General features: G+C 33.2%; 1 protein-coding gene across 1 annotated transcript in view; it reads right to left on the reverse strand.

Moving 5' to 3' along the window:
- Positions 1–19,028, reverse strand: part of LOC148271219 (aromatic-L-amino-acid decarboxylase-like) — a 45,563-nt gene extending 26,535 nt beyond the window's left edge. The window contains exons 1-6 of the mRNA XM_088241691.1: positions 19,007–19,028; positions 15,712–15,884; positions 13,858–13,971; positions 12,218–12,340; positions 10,604–10,772; positions 7,333–7,442 (exon numbers count right to left, since the gene is read on the reverse strand). Coding sequence (XP_088097817.1) covers positions 7,333–7,442; positions 10,604–10,772; positions 12,218–12,340; positions 13,858–13,971; positions 15,712–15,876 — 681 coding nt within the window. The 5' untranslated portion in view covers positions 15,877–15,884; positions 19,007–19,028. The remainder of the gene's footprint in view (positions 1–7,332; positions 7,443–10,603; positions 10,773–12,217; positions 12,341–13,857; positions 13,972–15,711; positions 15,885–19,006) is intronic.
- Positions 19,029–24,061: the final 5,033 nt, after the last annotated feature.

Raw genomic sequence — 24,061 nt, forward strand, 5'->3', positions numbered from 1 at the left:
CGACGTCACTAGTTCATATGAACCAACTAATGATATGAGAGCTGTGAAGGATATCCGGTTCGCTGAGCGTAAACGAACCAATCGGAAGAACTGACAGAGAAGAACCTCAAGTCGAGAGTTATTTCAGAAATACAAAAGTTCATTAAAAAAAAAAAATTTTTTTTGGCTTAGTTTATTAGTTAAATAGTATATTGCAAAACAAATAAGTATAAAAAAATACACTGAACTTACTTATTACCTCAGTAAACCATTGTTTATACGTAATGTTTATTTACTATATTTTTTTAGCAGTCCGGTTTTAAAAGAATGGCGTTTTTAAGTAGCAAAATCATATGATTTTCTTACTTTTTATTAGACTACAGCCATAGAATATGAAATATATGATACTTTAACTTTAATATGTACGTATTTTTATATTGAAAGTAATCTCTCCTTGACATAATTGGTTGTTTCAAGAGAGGATTGTAATCCTCTGAACAAATTCTTTATTCCATACAAATTGGTCCCACAGGGATGCCGACATTTTGTTATTTATAGCTAGGATCGAAATAAGACAAAAAAGAGGAGAGCTGGGTTGATTAGCCCCACATTTAATGGTTTTCTTATTTGATGTATTGAATTATTTAAAAAATTAAACAAAAAACAATGATGACTGTTATTGTGAAGATATTTATTTATTTATTCCCTTATTTTGTTCATTCAAATGAAATACATGCTAACATACTAAATAATAAACAGAATATGCAGAAAAAATTTGTGAAATTAGTTAAAAAGGATATGATAAAAAGTTTTACAAAGTACAAAAAAAATAAAATAATAACAAAGGTATGCAATAAAAAACCGTAAGCATATAAATAAAAAATGCAAAGATATAAGCTTATGAAATAAATTCTGTAAGGCAAACAATAAATAAAGTGTTACGGTAAGCAAGAAAGACATTTTTAAGTTAAATTAATAAACAAGCAAGCATATATTATCACGAAAAAATAAGAAATAAAAATATGTATCTATGAAATGCGTAGTTGCCAATACTACAGTGCAATTTGATATAATAGTAAAAAATAAAAAACAAGTAAAAGGTAATAAAAATAAACAAGTAAGTATTTTTTTAAATTTATGAAATTGAATTGTCAATAATAGTTTGACGAGATAAATCAGGCGCGTGCGGTAAATATTATCAGTAAAGACGCTGTCAACAAATAATCATGTCCTTACTTTTGGTAGGCATGATAATCTAACGAAAATCAATATAGAATCACTTATATAAAGTTCGCATGAGGTATTATTACATACAGCGGATATATTATTACGAAAATAATGCTATGTAAGTTTTCTATAAGTGATAAAAATACAAATGTTCATTTCCTTCACACATGCAGTAAAGGACAAAAATTAGATAAACTTGAAATTTTAAAAATAACCCGCTTAAAGAATTGCCCCTTTAAAATAATATTAAACGATCGGGTAACACACGTTCATTTCCATTAAAATACAAACAATGAAACTGATCGATGAGAATCATCCGCCGGGAGTTTTGCTTTCAGAAAATCACTTATTACCTCGGGCCCGGAGAACATAGCTGTCGATGGAACTACCAACCAGCGGCCCGGCCCTCATTATAGTTTTAAATTAAATTTAAATGCACATAATTCGAAGACATTTTTATTATAAAACTTCATAAAATTATATCCTATACACCAGTTTTTATTATATACATTCAAACAAAACTTATATTCTTATAATTGTTATTACCTTTTACTTAAATGATTTTAATTTTAAAAAAATATTTCCATAATTATATAAAATCATGATTTACATTTATTTTATTTTTATTATTATAATTTCCTATAAGTACCTAAAACTCGAGATGTTCTTAAGTTTTGGCAAAATTTTCATAATACGCTATTTAAATGTTTATGCCGTGTGTTAATAGAGCCGTTTTTTATTTACGTTACACGAGCTGGATGCTCTTATCTCTTATAAGTCTTGCAGAAAAATATGACAATATTATGAGCCTTAATGCGCGTGCGCGGAAATTAGATAATTTGTAATAGGACTGGACTCAAAATGAAGAGTAGTATCCAGATTCCAGCGTATCTAACAAATACTATCAAGGTCAAGGTACCTTGATATTCAGTACGTTAATATAGAAAATACGCATACTTAGGTAGGAATGAATGCGATAATTTACATGTAAAAAAAAATAACACATATTGAGAACAACAAAGAAACAAAGCAAGTTTAGCACCATTATAACTAAATACACAACAACAATATATACGCCTAAAACCTTTTCCTACACAAGCAGAATAAATATATATAAAAAAACGCTTTTAAGAATATTAAAAAAAGGAGCGAATCCACTAAGGGAGATAAAGTCATTAACATCACATGCCATGCAGATGATGCTGCCATAGTGATGATGAGAACATATCCATCTCAGTTAGTAAACATCTGGATGCCTAAGAAATGTCGTATAGTACAATGAACACATGATTATTGGAAACATAATTCGGATATCCAAAACGTGTGTCAGACCAAATCATGGTGTATACAACAGAGGCGAGGATAGATAGAGAGAAAATAAAAAAATACGAAAAACCAAGTAGAAAAAACTAAATAGAAAAACCAAATTACTGCTCAGAACGTCAGAGATGAAAGTACTAAAGACACTCGCAGGGAAACCCGACAGAGGCAGAATCTAGAGTCAAGAAGTTAGACGGATTTGCGATACCTATTGCATAGTAAATAGATTATGGAGAGATTACGTCCGTAATTCCATTTATCGAAAGCTTTAAAATCCCCTTGACCATTGCTCACAAAATCCCAGCCGTTTGCCGTCTGCCCTGAAGACCACTAAGGAGAGGGAAGAACAGCTGAAACTCAAAGTCTCAGGAGTTAGCTTTAAGCTGATACTAAATTAATCGATCTTAACCGAGAAGAAGAGGAAGATTAAACTTTCAGAAATAATTTTCACTCAGATCTTCCAAGAAAACGTTTTTTTAATCATCATGATGATTCCCTTTTCACACCTAATGGTGCATAAGGCACTGCATTAGTACGCCAATCGTAGCGTACCTTGATTATTTTTGTTAAATGAAGATAAGATGATCAATCTAGCGCTTCAAATACCTGTCCAGGGACTATGAAATATTCTAGTGTAAAAACACTATTTTCAATAAACATTTCATATCAATCATGTCGACAATCGAACCCGAGACCTCTTGCATTGTAAGCAAACGCGCTGACCATTACACCGAATCGTTTTTACAATTCACCAAATATTATATTTTAAGGGCCAATTTCAACGAGTTGCTTCACTGTTAGAAAACGAAAATCAAGTTGAGTTACAGTGGGGTTCGAACCACGAACCTTTGATTCGTAAGTTGGAGACATTAACCACGGGACCAAAACCCGATTAAATATCTATTTTTTTTCCCGATTTGTGGAAATATCTTTAATGAATGAATGAATGATATTTCTGTGTCCAGATTCACGAAGAATACATTTCCTGGACGAGTGTTTTCGGTATGATGGTTGCTCTCAGGTAAAAATTGAAAAAATCAACTAAAGACAAGTCCGTCTTGCTGCGCAGTAGTTGGTGCGTTCGCCTACCATATACCTGTATTCTTTATCCACCCGGATACAGACTAAAAATGTGATAAGAGATGTATCACGTATGTTAATAATTTACTTGTTGAAAAAATACCGTGTAGCCATTTTACCCCAATGTCCTTTTTTCTCAAAGGAAAACTGCTTCTGTAATTAACAAGAAAGCACCATCTGTGGCGGAGCAGACAAAGCTTTTTGCTTTGATTGTCAAATTAATTGTCTCTCATACCCAATCACGTACTGCGTACAAATGTCTAACTTGAAACTCAATACTCAACAAGAGACATACGGCATTAAACCTCCGAAAAAAGCCTGCTTATTTTAAACGTTTGTGATATGGAACCCGAACCTTGGAACCTGAGTAATGTTTCGCCCTTAAATACATCATACCATCATGCCGTTTCCCCATCGACCAATTATGTATAGACGCGCCCTGAGCCCACAAAGAAGGGAAGAGAGCATTTTGGAGACTGCTGCAAGATATTACATAGATTTAATTAAGCGTGTTGTCCAGATTAACAAATATATAGATATAATTTTTATTTTTAGTATTCTTTAATAATATGCATGCTTCCACTTTCCATTATGTTGTATTCCAACTCAACACAGGGCGCTTGGCCTCATAAATTGACCCAATTATTATTTATTTATTTTACATAAACGGCATAAATTGCCTTTAACATATATTGAACATAAATATGAAAAAAAAAAATACATATATGAAAACATAACAAAAAATTATAAAATTGCATAACATTGATGAACAACATGGGCTCAGGGAAAGGCCGCTCGGTTGAAACCAATCTAATGGTTTTTACAAACTACGTTGCGGAAGCTCTGGATGCAGGACATCAGGTAGACTATTCATAGAATGACTTCGCCAAGGCCTTTGATACTGTCGACAATGATGTCTTATCAAATAAGCTGTATGAGATCGGTTTCTCGGATGGTATGTTCAAATTAATGGTGAGCTACCTCCAAAACAGAAACCAATACGTCTCCTACGGTCTATTCGCGTCAGAGTTTTTCCATATTTTCTCGGGTGTTCCGCAAGGCTCTAACCTGGGTCCATTGTTGTTCTCAATTTTCATTAATAATATTAAAAATGTAATTTTGAACTCGCGTTTTCTATTTGCGGATGACTTAAAACTATTCTTAAAGATGACAACTTCTGTCGATTTTTGTCATCTCCAAGCGGATATATCTAATATATCTGAATGGGGAAGGCGAAACAAACTTAGGTTTAATGTTTCTAAGTGTTCGGTCACGTCCTTCACTAGAGCCCAAAAAGCTATTTTTTTTCGCTACAAAATGAATGACCAGAATCTGATACGAACATCGAATGTTAAGGATCTGGGCGTTAGATTTGTGATCACTCTGACATTTCATGATTACATAGAGACAATCAGTGGTAATGCATTGAAGATGTTAGGATTTGTTCTGCGTACTGCCGATGTTTTCGAAAATACCCGCGTACTGAAAACTCTTTACAACTCCTCGGTACGAAGTAGACTCGAGAGTGGCTCGGTGATTTGGGGGCCACGTGAACTGAAGTAATCTCTTATGATAGAGAAAATCCAAAAGAAGTTTCTCAGATATCTCTACATGAGAGAGTGTGGGTATTATCCTCGGCTCTACCCGACCGAGTTCCTCCAGGGTATGCTTGGCTACAACAGTTTAGAGACTAGAAGGAATGTGTATTTGACTACACATGTTTATCGATTGTTGCGCAGTATGATCGATAATTCTGAAATTATAATGAGCATTGGTTTGTATGTTTCTGATAATTACCTAAGACAGCGTCAGCATAGATTGTTTCATATTCTGATATTCAGGACCAATCTGCCTATGGTTATGCCTGTTGGAAGGGCTACCGCTATGCTGAACAACATCGCTCTGGATATTGATATTTTCCATGTATCCGAAGGGGTTTTCCGGAGCAGGATTCTTCTACTACTTTGACATGAATTTCTTTCGTAATTTTTTTTTTCTTTTTTATAATATGTACGTATTGAATATATTTTTGTAATGTAAATGTTATATTTAAAATAAATGAATTGAATTAATTTGAATTAAATTTAATAAAATTATGTTTTTTTTTTTGTAATATGTATCTTTGAAAGAAAATATACATACATATTAACCAAGATTTTATGTTTTGATTTAGAAGGTCAAGACCGAAAACTTTGCATCGTTCTTTACGAAAAACAAAACCAATCTCATTCTAAATTGGCACTACAGTAGACAATTAAACTCTTCATAGTACGATTATGCTGCATTTCGGCGGAAGATTACATGCATTATATATTTTTTAGTCAAATCCTCCACAAAACTATCAGATGTCAAACGATTATATTTTTTACATTCAAATTAAAGAGTGCCGAAAAATTGCCGGTGAATTTGAGCACCTGGGTCGGTTAGATCTTTTACGGATGTAGGACTAAATCCCGACGCAATATTCGCCAAGTTGAAGTCTGCGAAAAGCCGAGTTCTTGTGTACGGCAAGGAATCGACTGATCGACCTCGGGTTCTACTGTACACTTTAACGGACAGCGGCGATGTTCTCGGCTGGTCTTGCGTTCCTTTAACGTACGGGTTTTGGCTGATGATTACCAAACCGGTCGTCTCAAATCTGCCCACCAAAGAATCGTTGATGAGTTGACTGTGTAGGGCCATTACGCCTTCCGTAAAATGCGCGCAATGCGCGCAACGTTTGCACTAACGAACACTCATTTTGATAATAAAATGTTATCATTTGAACGTGCTGTTCAATTATGTTACTTGCCATGGTGATTTGGCATAAGTAACTGAATAATAAAAAAAAATATTTGACAGATGTCATTAAAACAAAATGGCCGCCCACGCCAGTTTAAAACTCTTTATATCCACGGTTTTTCAGGGCCAGACCGCAAAATCTCAGAGGAATATTCCCCGTGGGAAGTTTTTTTCCAAAAAGTCATTTAAAAAAAATAATAAGATATCAAAATGGAGTAAATCTTTAATTTCTCGGACAAGTATCCCTTTTGCAAACTCCTGACCCTCCCCAACAAAAAAAAAATGCGATAGAAACGTATTTGACTAGCGAAGTGATACGCACCAGACGCGGACTATGAAGCGGCTGGGTAGGAGAGGGGCAGGGGTTTTTGGAGGGACTGCTTGTCCGAGAAATTAAGGGTTTACTACGTTTTGATATTATTCTTCTTTTTTTTTAATGACTTTTTGGAAAATTTTATAAGGATTTTGTTTCAACCTTACAATGAGGAAAGTTACTCTGAAGTTTCGCGGTCTGGCCCTAAAAAATCGTGTTTATCTTCTTATATATTTCTCAGTCATTCCATCCCTAGTAAATACACTTTCAAGATTTTCAACCTGTTACATAAAATAAAAACGTATCTCTAACTCTATGAGAGAAAGAGCCCCATATTAAGTTGGGATACAACAAAATAGAAAGTGAAAGCATGCATATTATTAAAGAATACTACAAAAAAAACTATCAAATAAACATGTGAACAACACGCTTAATAGTACTATATTTAAATCTATGTAATATCTAGCAGCAGTCTCCTGCAACGTAACTCCACTACGTTCACAACCATCTCACATTTAGTCATACTTCGTCGGTAAACAAGATTTTTGGTACTTTAAATAAGCTTAGATAATTTTTTCAAAAAGTTTCATAAATAATGTGTTTCTATTCCAGGTAGTGAAATTTGCACTCACCCAAAAAGGGATGAGTCCCTTTGCTCTGTCCTTCTGCAACGCTTCGATCACTTTGTCTCCCCTCATACTCAGGTTCTCGTCTGCCTCTATGTACCGCATCCTCACAAGTCCTGCAAAAAAAAATTGTTTTGCTTTGTCACGCTGATTTATTTATTTATTTTTACACTTTATATACATATAAAATAAATATACATACAAGGGCGGGCATATTGCCTTAAGGAAATTTCTTCCTACCTACCCAAACCATTCAATTTGAGAAAATTACAAGTACATGGACATTATCTAAGGAATTTTACTTTTTCTTATAATTTTATACAAAATTAAAAACAAAAATTATCTAAAAAAATTAACACTAACTGTGAAGAGAGCAGAGGAGATGGGAAGGAAAGAAGGAGACAGGTACAACTCAAGTATTCAGATAGTAACATCTCCATCTTGATTTAAATATAAATAAAGAGTAGAAGAGTAAAAGAATACCCTGTCAGATTTAAAATTTACACTAAAAATGCATTATGTAACTTAGTAGACATTATAATAATAAATATGTACATCTCCCTTCCCCTCCTTATCCTCTCTTCAAGCATTATTGTTCTAATCCCGCCCAATTTACAATAACATACTGTTCTTTAAAAAAAAAAATTCTTTGATTTTTGAAAAACATAAATTTATAAAATAAAAATTTTATATGCATAAACTTGTATGTGTTTATATAATATGTTATATATTTTATTTACTAACTTTGTATGCTTCGTGAAAATCTGTTATTGGTTCAGAGTTTATACACTATATCTGTTTGTTTTCTATAAATATGTATGTAGAACTGTTGGTTTCCTAAATAAAATACAATAAGTGGGCAGATTATTCCACAACCGAGCAGCTACTACTGCGAAAGAGGAGGCAAGAAAATTAAAGCGGTGAAAGGGTATCAAAAGTTCAATATCTTGGAAAAAAATAAATCAATCTCCGTTTATTTCAAATTAGTGGATGACAGCGCCACTTGTCTTTTATTTATGTAATAAATTACGGTAAACTTCCACAAAAAAATATGGCGGTTTTCGGCTTTTTAAGGCGAGACGGAACAGAACTCAAAAGAACCTGTTTGAACTCTTGTGTGGCTGTGATGTCACACTAGTTGATATGGGATGCAAGACTTGATATATTTCTCTTATTTTTTTAAACGAAGAATTTGTATTTATTGTAATCTTCAAATGGACATTGTCACACCCGATTTGGAAAGCAAAATTTGCATAACTATGCTAAATGTTAATACAAAAAATATTTATCCTTGCTACGCGAAGAATGAATGTCCGCTAATTCAGCAACACATCTATACAGAAATCTTATACAAGAGAGAGCACGAAGATAGAAGTCATAATAAGGAACAGAGACGCTGTTCTACGGCGGGTGTTGTCTAAAACAGATTCAGTCTTCTGTGGGTTGATGACAGTGATGGGGGACGCACGCACGGAACATAAGCGGCAAATTTATGATTTTTAATTTATTTTGCTATAACAAGGCCGAATTGTATGTTTTTTTTGCATAAATTATGGAAAAGAAATTACGAAACCTCTCCATGTTTTTTTTTCAAATGTCTGAACTTTAGAATATTCCGTCTTTTACTAGTAGTAACAACTATGTTACATTACCGCGCGCAAAGGGATTTTTTTCCACAGTTTTTTAAGATTTAAAAAGCCAGTGGACCTGAAATGTAATTTGTATCTAAAGTGTAAAATATAATATTTGCTTATCCATTTTTGCTCCCTAGATTTATTTATTTCCTTTAGTTAGTTAATGTTACATTATTTGTATATTAACGAATATTTACATTTTATTTATTTATTTTTTGAGTACATAGTATGCTCCATAATTACTTCATATTATAAAATAGGCAGGCGTAGTTTTAAGGTTCTCGGGAGGCATCCGCAGTATAGTATGACCCAGCCACATATTCGTAAATACCCGACGTGTTATCTGTTCGGGATGTTTCGGAATCCCCCCGAAGCAGCTTCGTAAATAGCAGTCGTGTCGGAGAGACGCCTGAACCCACCCCAGCAATAACCGAAACAAACCAAATTATTTTATAAAGCTAGGGTTTCCTAGGACAGCGGTGCCCGTATTTTAACGGCCGTAGTGAACGGTGATGCGGTAGATAGCCGTCGTAACGGTGACTAGAGTGTGGTTTCCTAGGGAAACGGTGTTATCAACACCATTTAACACCGTTTCCCTAGGAAACCACTCTCAAGTCGACGTTACGACAGCTGTCCACCGCATCACCGTTCACTACGGCCGTTAAGATGCGGGCACCGCTGTCCTAGGAAACCCTAGCTTAAGACATTCATGGCGTAGCCGAGATACAACAATGAAAACGAGAATATTTATTACAATATTTGAGTTTTTCCAAATGTTTGTAGATAAAAGACTGGATTTCACCCCCTCGGGAGTCATAAAGATTAACAAATCACAACAAAGATGGAGAATACCTTAAATAAGTGAATATGGTAGGCATTTACAGGGCTTACGACCTGTCATTGGCTGGTTTAAGTGGCCACTTTACCCACTGTGTAACATTCACAATTTTGCCTGTGTTTGAACATTCATATTTCTTCAAGTCTTCTATTTGTTTTTAGTCATAAGCCCTGTAAATGCCTAGACTTCCATATTTCCTTCTTCAAGCTATTCTCCATCCCTGTTGTAATTTGTTAATGATAATGTTTATGTTTAGATAAATTAGCAGTAGATACTCAGGGGCAGTTTTCTGGCGTTAAAAATTTGAAAGCCACAAAACGTATTGCCGAGTGATAAAGAAGTACCGTATTTTAAGGACCCTCAAGCTAGGGTTTCCTAGGACAGCGGTGCCCGTATCTTAACGGCCGTAACGAACGGTGATGCGGTGGACAGCCGTCGTAACGGTGACTAGAGAGTGGTTTCCCAGGAAAACAGGTGTTGATAACACCGTTAAAAAATAAAACCACTATCTAGTCACCGTTACGACGGCTGTCCACTGCATCACCGTTCATTACGGCCGTAAAGATACGGGCACCGCTGTCCTAGGAAACCCTAGCTTAAGACGGACTTTTAACACTAAAAATTCAACCAAAATTGAGGTGCGTCTTATGGTCCGATGCGCCTTATCGTCCGCAAAATACCATACCCCAAATGGTTAACGAGTTGGGTATTTACTAATGTGTGGCCCAGCAAGCCGCAACCCTTTCGCTTGATGACAGTTACCTTGTTTATCCATTCAGTAATATTGTAAAAGCAAGCAAAATACCTATAAGCCCAGCCTTCTCAACTGAGGAATGTGCCTGGTCCGAGCAGTACGCTACCAGCCTCGCATTGACTTCAGCATCCTCAAGTTCCGGATTTACTTCTTGGAGCCTCTTGATTACCCTCGTTCTTCCAGCCAGGAGACAAACTAGAGTGGACTCGCTGGCTGTTGTCTGATAATAAAATAAAAACAATCTGAATATGCCCATTCATTGTTGAGAAAGATCTCGAAGCATCGTATTTTTCTCGTGAGAAACTAAAATTAATATTTTTATTTCTTAAATTACAATTGACCAAAAAACTACGTCATAATCTTTATCCGAACAGCTGAAATATACAAAAACATAAAAATGCGGCTAATATTGAATCATCATCATCATCATCAGCCACCCCCGTCCAATGATGAACATAGGCCTCCCCTTTTAGTCTCCATATCTCCGTATTCTGAGCCAACCGTATCCAACTACTTCCCGCAACTCATCTTATGTCATTAGATCACCTTGTCTGAGGTCTACCGACACTTCTTCTACCCGTTCTGGGTCACCATTCGAGAACTTTTTTGGTCCATCAAGAGTCAATGGTTCTGGCTATATGACCAGCCCAGCTGCATTTCTGGTTAGCAGCCCTATGGACTATAGACCATATCGGTGACCTTTTGTTCTCGCTTTAATCCATGTATTAGTTTTTCTTTCTCTCAACAAAATACCCAGCATTCTCCTTTCTATGGCTCTCTGTGTCACTGATTTTTTGTGAAAATTTTCACAGCCATATGTCAGTACAGGGAGAATACAAGCATCAAAAAGTTTCTTCTTTAAGTAATGTGAATACTTCGGAGATTTCAGGATATATGAGAGCTTACCAAATGCAGCCCATGCTAGACCTTGCCTTCATTCTATTTCTACTTCTTGGTTATCTTTTCCGAGCTCTATTTCGTGCCCCAGGTATATATAACTATCAACCTTTTCAATGATTTGTCCATTTTCTAAGATGTTACATGATTGGTTTGCATCACTCATTACTTTAGTTTTTGAAACATTTAGTTTTTTAACAATCTTGAATGAACAAGGTTCATACGAATAAGTTTAATGATTTGACGCAACAGATCATGCTGGGTCTATCGCTTTTTTTGTTGGATGGTGATGCTTTTCGTTAAAAACAAACATCCATATAGGTTACTAGGGTGTCATCAAAAAGAGTCTCAATTGAAAACATTAAAAAAATATGTATATCGTATGTTAAGGAATTACTTGCAACTGTCTGGATAAATGCATTGCATCACAAAAATATGACAACACTATCTACTGGTTAGTACAGTTTCTAGCACGGCAAATAAATCATAAATTATTAAACTTTGCGTAAATTGTAAGAACACTAGTTGTAATTCTGACAGACATCAGAAGCATAAAAGTCAAAAGGTGGTTGCTCAAAATTTGATACCAAAAACAGTGGACGATTGAGAGACAAATATTCAGCAGCTTCACTGGATCAAAAATGCTCAATCTTTAATAAAAGTAAATCTTAAACAGTTAAAAAGACAGTGCTTTAAAAGATGCAGCCTTAATTATAATGTTTTATACTGAAAATATTAATTCAGTACGAAATTGGGTGCTTTTTATACCTGGATAACACCACCTCCTGGACTGTCGCCCTTGAGTCGCAAAAAGTCTTCCGGAAGACCGATCATCTTTCCCAGCCAGTTCATGACTACTGTTTCCAGCTCCGTACAAGCCGGAGAAGAAGCCTGGAAGTGTATTGATTAACAAAATTAACGAATTGAAAAAAAAGACATTTGACGTGCTTGTGATTCATGCTTGATGTTTGGACTGCCAAAGGGGTCGTAATTTGGGACTCTATTTTAAAGTATTTTTACCACGAATTTTAAATATTCCTATTTGTTTGTATGGTAAATACTCGTCATATTAAAATAAATGTTGAATTCTTTTAATCTTTATATGCTTCTGTGTTGAAGCATGTATTTTATTAAATAAAACTAACTTGTGAGTATTGAATACAGTACTAGAAAGACTGTTTATGTATTGATCATCTGCTAATTTATTGATCTAGCTGACTAACAATCCATTTAGCGTCTTAATTTTGCAATTACCTACGTCACGAGGATTGCTAGTACTGAGGTTGGAATTTATATATCGTTCTTTATCAATCAGTATCAGAACAGAAAATATTATATTTTTATATTTTATTCATTAGACTCGCAACCTATTTCTTTTTTTTAGTTACTGATTTTATTTTCTTAAGTTTTTCCTGCAAGCACATGAAAATTTTAGGTTCAATGATCCATAGCTACGCTGCGCTTCCCATAAATTGTTGACTGATGACCTTGTAACTTTTTGAACGCAGGTAGTTTTTAAATCAATTATTATCCATTATTTGTAATTGTAGACATCACCAAATTGCACTGAAAACTTGATCATTAATTGTTTTTTTTTCAAATAACTAAACATATCAAAGTTGATATGGAATTTACGATGGTTCCATTTTTAAAAACAACGCTTAGACTACCTCAAGGTATGGTAGTAAACAATTGACAGCCATGCTTGGCCAGCTTGATTTCCAAAAAGCTCAAAATAAAATATTTACTAAAAATTTGGTTTTATAACAGCAATATTTTATCGTCTTTGGACTGGCATCTGAAGCGCAAGGCGTTACATCTTATGACTGTAATTCATGTACCTGTTTAGTATAAAACAGCATTTATTGATATAATTCCTGGTCGATTATATTTGTTTACCATCCTTCCCCTGACCCATCCTTATGGTACCTACCTAACATCAAGGCAGAAGATTTGTGAAAATAGAACGCTTAAAAAAAATTTACATTACATCAAATTGCATGGAATTCTTGGAATCGTCGCACGACGTTGTGAAAGTTATCATAAATCGATAAATAATTCATGGTGAACTTTCATCATCTATTGCGCCAATATTAAGGAACATCCTCATCGCATCAATGGTAGGTCCATTCCCGAGCTCCTTTCCTTTTTTCAAATACTCCAACTTTGTACAAAATTGAATAATATTCATTTTTAAATTATACGGTCAACTTTTTGTTAACAGTATCGATGCAATAAATTTTTACAGTATGAGCAATGAAATCATGATGGTATTGGGAAAAATGTTGTCCACTTTTTGCGGCTCTAGTATTTGCCTTAGATTCAGCATTAAACACTTTTCAAACTTGTTTTAAGCCACTTCACTAGTAAAAAATTTTCATTCTACCGAAAGCAATCACAAGACTTACCCATGTGAATCCCAAACAATTGATGGCATCAGCTAACATATCTCCAAGCAGAGACGGGTAAGAGTTTAGGGCTGGAAAATACGCATGCATGTGTGGGCTCTGCCAATGGGTAACCTAAAATTAAATCGCTTATCAAATACCATTCTATATAAAATTCTTGTTATTTAACGTTTTTCCAATTTCATGCAAAAAATATACATTTATTTATAAATCACACATACACATTTAAAAAAAAAAATATATTTATTGAAAAAAACTGTAGACAAAATAAAATATATAATTACAACTGGTATGTACTCACATAACAAATAAAAACGTTTCTACCTTTTTAATAGGGTGAAAACTCGTGTTTAGAGAGGGAGTTTGTTTTATATTAATTTTTATTTTTACGTATAGACTTATTTTCGGAATCTCTAAGTTCAGTCATATCACTCCACTACTTCGGGAACTACACTGGCTACGTTTTCCACAGAGGGTCGAATACAAACTCTGTTGGCTTATGTATAAGTCACTGCACAACTCTGCTCCGGAATATCTAAGGGAACTATGCATCCCAGATGAACTAGCTGACAGGCGTCTCACGCTTAGATCAGCTACGTCTACGGCGAGAGGAAAAGTTATTATATATCTACGCAAACAGCGCACTAAATTTAGTAAACGCGCATTTGCGGTCGCAGGCCCTATGGCATGGAATGCTCTCCCAGCAGTGGTGCGAGGCTGTGAAAGTGAAGTGATGTTTCGGAAAAAACTTAAAACCCACTTGTTCTCTAAATCATTTGAATAAATCTATATAATATTTAGATAGTTACTTAAATGTAAATAAAGAAGGGGCGTCTCTCACATTAGTGGGTAGATTATTCCACAATTGAGCGGCTACTACTGTGAAAGAGGAGGCAAGAAAATTGGAGCTATGACAGGGTATTAAAAGGGTTCTCTCGTTACTAGAACGAAGAGATAGTCCGGTTCTTCTCTCCACCAGGGGTGCACTTTACTCATGAATGCGATTTTCAAAAACGTATTAAATGTCACGATGAAATAACTTATATTTACATATAAGTTATTAATTTAAAAATACTTGGTACACTTCCACTTATTTATTTTGACCAATAATCTAATAGGCATCTTCAGACTGATGAATATTATACAGTGTAAGGATAATTTATATAAAACTAAATATTATCTTAAGTGTAGGTACATTTAAAAATAAGTTGAAAAAGTTAATATTTAGTTTTATATAAATTATCCTTACACTGTATAATATTCATCAGTCTGAAGATGCCCATTAGAGGGTGAAAGCGCTAATTGGTCAAAATAAATAAGTGGAAATGTACCAAGTATTTTTTAACAATATTTTGAGTTTGTCCAAACTTTTGTAGACAAGGACTGGATTCAACTCCCTGGGGAGCTGTTTTTATTAACATATTACAACAGAGATGAAGAACATTTTAAAGAAGGCACTATTGAAGTCTAGGCATCTACAGGGCTTATGACCTGTCATTGGCTGGTTTAAGTGGCCACTTTACACACTGTGTAACATTCACCATTCTGCCCATATTTAAACATCTATATTCCTTCAATTATGATCAAGATACGCTGCGATCGGTGTACCAATGCCATTGGGTGCAGAAATGGAATGATGATGATGAACAGCTCCCTAGGGGGTCGAATCGAGTTCCAATCTAAAAAAATTGACTATCTCAAAACATTGTTGATAACGTATTGTATCCAATAGAAAACGATGATTTGCTTGTTGTAGTCGTTGATCTATATTTTACGTGAAATCGTTTTGCGCCGTATGTGCCGTCGACCAATGGACTATGCGTACCACAAATATGACAAGGTAAATATTTATACCCCTGGCATGATGACCCGGTCCACGTCAGCCATGATTTCTTCCCAAGGTTCTCCATCAGAAGGGGCGGACTCTGGCAGAAGGGCGTGCAGAAACCCTGGCCGTACATCGGGGAACACTCGCTTGGACGCTACAGAGTCCAGGTAGTCGGCTATGTAATCCACCATCTCCTTGCCTGCAACCAAACTCCACATTGACACATATTACAACAGACATGGGGAACAATACACTGTGAAACACAATTTTTTAAGTAGCTGAATACCAGCGGCGAGCGGTGATTTTTTTACAGGTGATACACAAAAAATGTTCATTAATTTGTATTTACATATAGGAGTAGACCTTTTTATATCTTATATTTATTGTTATGACTAAAAGATGTGTTGCTTTTAATTGTCAAATATCTCCTAATTATTTATTTATATATTATTTGTACTTTTTATGTTTTGTAATTTATATTTGTTTAAATGTTATTATTATTAGTATTTACATTTTTTTTTTAAAATTATAAATGGGTTATTTTCTAAATTCTATTTGTGCTTCAATTTTTATTAATATCGGTATATTTTCCAAATCATATATATGTTTATTTTTTTAATTATTAATGGAATATTATCTAATTTATATTTATGCTTAAATTTTTAGAATTATCGGTATGTTTTCTAATTTCTATTAATGTTTCATTTTCTAATTAATAATAGTATATTTACTAATTTATATTTATGCTGCGATTTTTATTATTATTGGTATGTTTTCTCATTATTTTTTTTTGTTGAATTTTTAAAATTTATTATTATAACTATTACAAACATACCAGCCTTGATTTCTTTAATAAGAAGTTGTCTTCTTTCAAACGATCACTTGATCAAATTCAATTATTAACTCCTCTCTCCCGCTTCCACTCCCACAAAGTCTATTATATACCATATTACCCCAACACTAATGTATGGAAGTGAAACATGAAACTGGCAGAGGAAGGATGAAAGCCGAGTGAACAGGTTGGAATGTGATCTCTTAGACGAATGTGTGGAAATCAATGTATGACAGGGTTCCGAATGATGAAATCAGGCGAGAGTGTAAATCTGAGACAAGCATAATTGATAAGATTAAGAAAGGGTCTCTGAGATGGTTTGGTCACGTAGAACGAATGGACGACGAGAGAATGGTAAAACAAGTATATATGGCGAAAATAAACGGCAACGTGAGACGAGGACGACCGAGGAAGACGTGGCATGATCAGATTAACCAAAATCTTAAGTCTGGTCATGTCAAAAGCAGACAGAGCCAAAGGGCATGTATGACAAGATGTATGAATGTGGAAGAGGCTAGGATTGTATGCCAGGATAGACGTGTGTGGCGGTCCATTTTCTCTGCCTACCCCTACGGCGAAATGGCGTGATGGTAGTAGTAGTAGTAGTAGAGTTTTTCTACTTTTTTAATAATATTTTTCTATGTATAAATGTGTCCTTAAAAATGCCCATTGGACGTATATATAAAAAATAAATAAAATAATATAAAAATTATTCATTTAAATTTTTTAAGCATCATTTCATTTAATTATTTTTTTTTTAATGTAAAAAGAAGGTCCCTTCTAAACACGGGAATTTACTAGCGAGTCGGGACCTGAAACAATGAACTTCTGTACATTGTAAAACTGTGAAATAAGTCAATATACGTATCACTCCTCTTTTGTTTCTTAAATAAATTTCAATGAACAAATTTGAATGCATTATTTAAAAAAAATATTTTTATTTCAGCCCCAAAGAAATCGTTTATAATTTGATTAAAATTGTTTTAGAATAAACTTAATACTAAAAGTCTTGAAGTGCAACAATTGAACCTTGTCACACTCAAAAACAATTGGAAACAGGCGTCACAAAGAAGTTCTATTTGACAAATAAAGGAAAAAGGATTTCTTTTAAAGGAATGTGGTAGTAAAGGCTATCTATTTGAATTGGAACGAACAGAGTCCTTGCAGTCAACGGAAGTCTGTAATTCTGTGGAGTCATTATTTTTTATTTGTTTATAAAAAAAAAACCTTAATTCCTTAGATTCATAAATTACGAACTTAATGCACCCACTGAAAATATTGATTATGATTTTTTACTGTGTTCACTAAATACATATTTACACTCTTTACAAAAAAACAATTATAAATTATTTATTAAATTTAAATAGAACTAGCGGACGCGACAAACGTTGTCCTGCCCGAAAATTGGCTTGCCTGTTTTTAGCTTGGATTAAAAAGAATAGATAAGTAGGTACTTGTTTATGATTAAATTCCAAAACTTAAAATTATTATTATTCAAATATTGAATTTAAGTTCGTACCTAGGTACTTTGGATAATTTTCGTAATATAATACCTCAAGGGCGCTTTACATACTGATTCTATTGTTAAATAAATTTAATTGAAGCGTTTAAATTTGTAATTTAATTAAAATAATTTATTTTGTTGCCACATGCTACGGATTTATTCAAATGATTTAGAGAACAAGTGGGTTTTAAGTTTTTTCCGAAACATCACTCGCACCTCTGCTGGGAGAGCATTCCATGCCGTAGGGCCTGCGACCGCAAATGCGCGTTCACTAAATTTAGTGCGCTGTTTGCGTAGAGGTATAATAACTTTTCCTCTCGCCGTACACGTAGCTGATCTAAGCGTGAGACGTCTGTCAGCTAGTTCATCTGGAATGCATAGTTCCCTTAGATATTCCGGAGCAGAGTTGTGCAGTGACTTATACATAAGCCAACAGAGTTTGTATTCGACCCTCTGTGGAAAACGTAGCCAGTGTAGTTCCCGAAGTAGTGGAGTGATATGACTGAACTTAGAGATTCCGAAAATAAGTCTCGCTGCGGCATTCAATACAGACTGTAAGCGAGTCATTTTATTCATTGGTAGACCTGCGTAGATACCATTACAATAATCGACTCTAGACACTACAAACACATTTATTAATTGACGGGCGGCATCAACTGGCAAATCCTTGCGTATGCATTTAATCTGTCTCAGCTGGTAAAAACAGGGGTTGGTATGGTTGAAAAAAGGCGAGTCATTTTGTTCATTGGTACCATTGTGTCTTTCTACTTTCCTTTATAATAATTTTCTATCTATAAATATCTCCTTATAAATGCTCATTGGGCGTACATATAAAAAAAAATATTTCTTTTTTTTTTTACATAATTTCACATTCAGCAGCATTGTTATTAATTATGGGGGTAGTGTTCCAAATACCTGGTTAAATTAGGGTACTTTCGAGTCACAAATGAATACATTCCTAAACGATTTCAATGGATTTATATACGTTTTTTATAAATGTTGCTATTCAATATTTTTTGCGTGAACTATGTACTAACATAGCCGTAAAAAACCAGGAATTGTGAAAATGACAATGGTATTTAGAGGTTATCAGTGCAAAACAGAGTGTAACTAATAATTGTGATCTACAGATTCACTAACCGTTTCTTAATTCAGTTTTATTTGTTTATTTAAAATATTAAAACAGCGCACACAAAAAAATATATTTTGTCAATAAATGTTTTTAATTGAAAAAAAAATATTAGCGTTTTTATAATTTACCCGAATATTTCTAGGAGATTGGCTGGATTTTCTCCCTAGGGAGTTTTTTATATTTAAATTTGTTGCAACTGAGAGGAAAATTTTTTTGAGAAGGGAATATAAAAATCTAGGCATTTACAGGGCTTATGATCTGTCGTTGGCTGGTTAAGAGGCCGCTTTACACACTGGATCATTCATCATTCTGTCTATATTCCATCATATGGATAAGATTTTATTTATTTATTCATATTTTTCTCTTACAAACTATATTTAATTATAAAAATAATGTGTTCTCACTTATGTGTCCCGTGCCGAGGACACTTGACAATATACTTTTTTTTAAATGTTTTTACATTTGAGAATAAACAAAGAAGACTAACTTAATAAACAGAGATAATTAACAAAATATTCAGACAGTTTTAAAAAATATGTATTTATGTACATCTATATTATTTATATTACAAAACGCACAATGAAAATAACATAAACCTAACATAAGCTATACACTTTTGGAGCAGTTGATTCAATATTGGTTTGGGCGAATGAGACAATCCATTTTACATCTACCTAGCTCCACTATCCATTTTTTATAGCCTTTTCAAACATTTTCTCGTTACTAATTGTTTTAATAGACAGTGGAAGTAGGTTATAGATTTTAATTGAAAAATACTAAAAATCCGATTCACCCGGCTAAACCAATTCATCTACTAGGCAACGCCTGAAAACAATTTACCAATTTCACCCGTACGATAAAGGTTTCTGCACCTTTTTTCCTAACTTTTTTACTCCCAATAAGGAAAATTCAGTCTTTAACTCCTATCTTGAAAATATTTTTTATCCTAAGACCTTAATACGCTCTTTCAAAATATAAAACAATTATACTAATATTATATATGAATATTTTTGTCTAGGCTAGTCTAGACATTAACATGGCATTTAATATGTCAAAATGCTTGCAGACTGGATGAAAATTGTTGAATCAACTACCTAGAAGAAGCTTAAAAATTGCAAAATTGTTTTCAAGCGTTGCCTAGTATGTAAATTGGTTCTATGAAAATCTACTTAAACAACAATTATTATTTACATATATAGATATGAATAGCTTTATTCTACACTATTTAAATACAATACTTGTACAAAAGTTTATTAAAAAATACCACAATGACATTCAGCAGTAACTGTCAGCACAGCACCGGCCGATTCCTTTTAAAATGAATAATAGCAAAAACGACCACTGCGAACGCCACATGTCCTATATGATACATAATATGTCAACGGAATCCTATCAAAGAAAAATAGTCCTTCGGAAATGATGTTCGAAATGCCAGTTTCCAAATATAAAATCTGCACATAATAACATGCAAGTTTGTTTTGGGATGGAAAAGCTGACTTGGGTTAAAGATGTAAAATAATATACTGTATTTTTTTGTATGGAGAATAAGCTGAGGTAATCGGCTAACTTCATCGTTCGCTGAGAACGGGCTGGGCGCTGGGCGCATTACATAGATATTTTTTGTAGGAAGATATAAATAACAATTATTTTATTTATTTTTGCATACACATATTTAGTAAACAACCATAAAATTAAGAATAGTCCAGAAGGAGCGTAGCGTAATACATCGGACTGTGTCCAATAATCCCCCCACTATGCTCACTTTCACCGCGCGCATTCGTGATGTCGCCGCGTAATGTTGCACGATGGAAAAAAATATAAATAAAACACAAATTTAAGGTTTAAAAAAGCAATCTGTTAATTTTTCTAAAATTTTATTGTGCACGCGGAAGTATTGATTGACACAACAGAGTAGATAAGTAAATGGTTATTTAACAAGATTAATTGAATCAATAAATTTTAAACATAAAATATAAAACTAATTTAATTTTACGTAAAACGGATATTTTTATATCATGTTAAATAATATTTTATGTTTTGAAAATAATGTCGGTCAAATGTTCACCACAGGTTTGTTTAATCCGAGGTCCAATTTTCATTAGTTCTCTCATTAGATGAGCAAAGCAGGGTAAAAAAACTACAACCCTGGCAACACAGACGAAATGTTCATTTTGTTTCTTCGACAATCTGACATGAAAAAATAATTCAATTTTTAATTAATGCATTTGCTACTTAAACATTCGTTTGCTAATTACACATGAAATCTGATACCATCCTGTTTCTTTAAGATCCTAGCAGTATTTCTACACTTTAAAAGGACACAACACGGCATCGTTGAATTCAAATCAGGAGTTGCCTACTAAGCGACGTCTACAAAGAAACTAATGGGTTAAAACGCAAACCTACTCATTTATGAGTAGTTTAGTTTTGTTCGATGTGCGTATGCAGTTTATAAACTATTCTTAGTTCTATGTATACATCATTATTATCGAAAGTCAAATATAACAACAAATTACCAACAAATTTACTTGTGATGTAGACATTTTTAATACGACAATTATCCATTTTAAAACGTTTTTAAATGCACTGTTTGAAACTAATTATTAATATCGTAATAAAACTTTCTTTTTCACACAATTTTTTCTCTGTTTTTGATGTGTATTATTATTTATTATTATCTTTTTCTGAAATTAATGTATCAAATATTTTTGTGTACCAGATATTATGTTATTATCTTATATAAACTTACTGTAAACTTATTTTTATTATTTGTTTTTAACAATAATTTGTTAATACCAATTTTTTATACGTATAAGTTTATGTAAATGTTTATATTTTTTTTGTTTAAATTCTTAACAAGTTATTTACAATTCGCTTTTTAATTCAATTACTTTTCTTATATCCATTTTTTTTCTTTTTTACCATGTAAAGTTTCACTTTTTATTTTGCATAGCAGTATGCTTTTTATTGTTTCTACATGTATACAAAAAAGCGTTGTTTATCTTTTAAATTTTTACTTACTATGTTTGTACTTACCTGTATATTTTTTATAAATGCCCCTTGGGCGTATTGAAAAATTAAATAAATAAATAAATAATGGTAGCTGTACATAATCACTTATTTTGACGATTCGCCCCTGCTCAGTGTGTACCAATGAAGATAGCTTTTTTAATCATGGCCTTGGAAGCGTCTGGCGATGCCCACACGCTTCCGCGATTTACAGATTTTTAAAGGTCAATGTTTGGTGTTAAAGGGATATAAAATAAATAAAAGAAATGTGGAATCAATATTGATACGTTTTTTAAATTGTAGGGAAGTTATTGTGAAACATATACCGATCGTTATTGGAAACAAGTTTTCACCATTTTCTCTACAGCGATCAGGAGTATCAAACCTTTTTTCTTAAATTCAATCGGGTTTTTTTAACAGGACAGTGCAACAGGAAATTATACAAAAAAAAACGTCAGAAGCAAACTTAGAAACATAGAATTAAGAATAGTCCTGAAACCGCATACGCACATCAATCAAAAGGTGACTCAACTACTCATAAATGAGTAGGTTTACATTTTGACCCATTAGTTTCTTTGAAGACGTCGCTAATTACGAAACTCCTGATTTGAACTGTGTTGTGTCCTTTTAAAGTGTAGAAATACTGCTAGGATCTTAAAGAAACAGGAAGGCATCACATTTCATGTGTAATTAACAAACGAATGTTTAAGTAGCAAATGCATTACTTAAAAATTGAATTATTTTTCCATCTGTCAGATTGTCGAAGAAACAAAATGGAAATTTCGTTAGTGTTGCCAGGGTAGATTTTTTTTTAACCCTACTTTGCTTGTTTAATAAAAGAACCAATGAAAATTAGACCTCGGATTAAACAACGCCGTGGGGGACATTTAAACAACATTATCTTTAAATAATCAAATATTATTAATATCTTCAAACTACAATTTTGAAAAAAAAACTTGATTTTCGACCTAAATAACTCGCCTGTCTACAAACATGCGGACATATTCAAAACAATGTTTATTGCACCAACTGGTGTAAGAAGAAGTAGGGTCAAAACACCAACGAATGACCGTTCAAGGTTTATCTTGTAGTGAAATCGACATTAAAGGTATAAATTTCATTATTTAAGCGTGCAAAATAAAAGAAAACAATAAAAAACACATGAATTTTTCTAAGTACTTTTACTTTTTTATTGAAATGCGAGTATTACAATTTTAATTAATATTACTCTAAAAAAATATCAGAATCACCAGTGAAGGACCATTACTACCCCAGTAAAAATAATACTCAGATTTACTTACATCATAACATTATAAAACACCCTTACACATGAGAATATGGATATATTAAAAATCTTTAAAATCTTCTCCTTATATTGCTTTTTCAAATTTTAAATATTACCTATACCTGTTATTCTTCCCTTTTTCTCTGCTGCATTGACATGTTTTTATACTTTCAAACTACTCTTAATTACATAGATTGTATTTGTATATAAAATCAATATATTGCTGCTCTTACTATGTGTCATTAATTTTGAAGATGTTTTTAAATTGACTTAAATTTATTTTCTTATTTAAAGATTCTTTAAAGATTCGTCTCATCGTTTCTTTGAATCCCTTAAAATATGTTTGTGTATATTTATGTTTTTCCTTTTTAAAAAATGCTATTATTATTTTATTTTATTTTTACATCTGGGCACGTTTTTCATTCTTTATTTTAATTCTTAACTTTCAATTACTTTTACGAATTTTCTTCATTTTTTTAACTTTAATTTTAATTTTTAAACAACTTCTATTTATATTATTTTTCCTTCTCTTTTTTGTACTTTAATTAATAACCTTATATATAATTACTTAATAATGTGGAAACTTCGCTGGTCCATTAGATTTAAGTCTAACT

This window comes from Micrasema longulum, unplaced genomic scaffold, assembly GCF_059751315.1.
Source record: "Micrasema longulum isolate JH-2025_06_02 unplaced genomic scaffold, ASM5975131v1 h1tg003019l, whole genome shotgun sequence".
NCBI lineage: Eukaryota > Metazoa > Arthropoda > Insecta > Trichoptera > Brachycentridae > Micrasema > Micrasema longulum.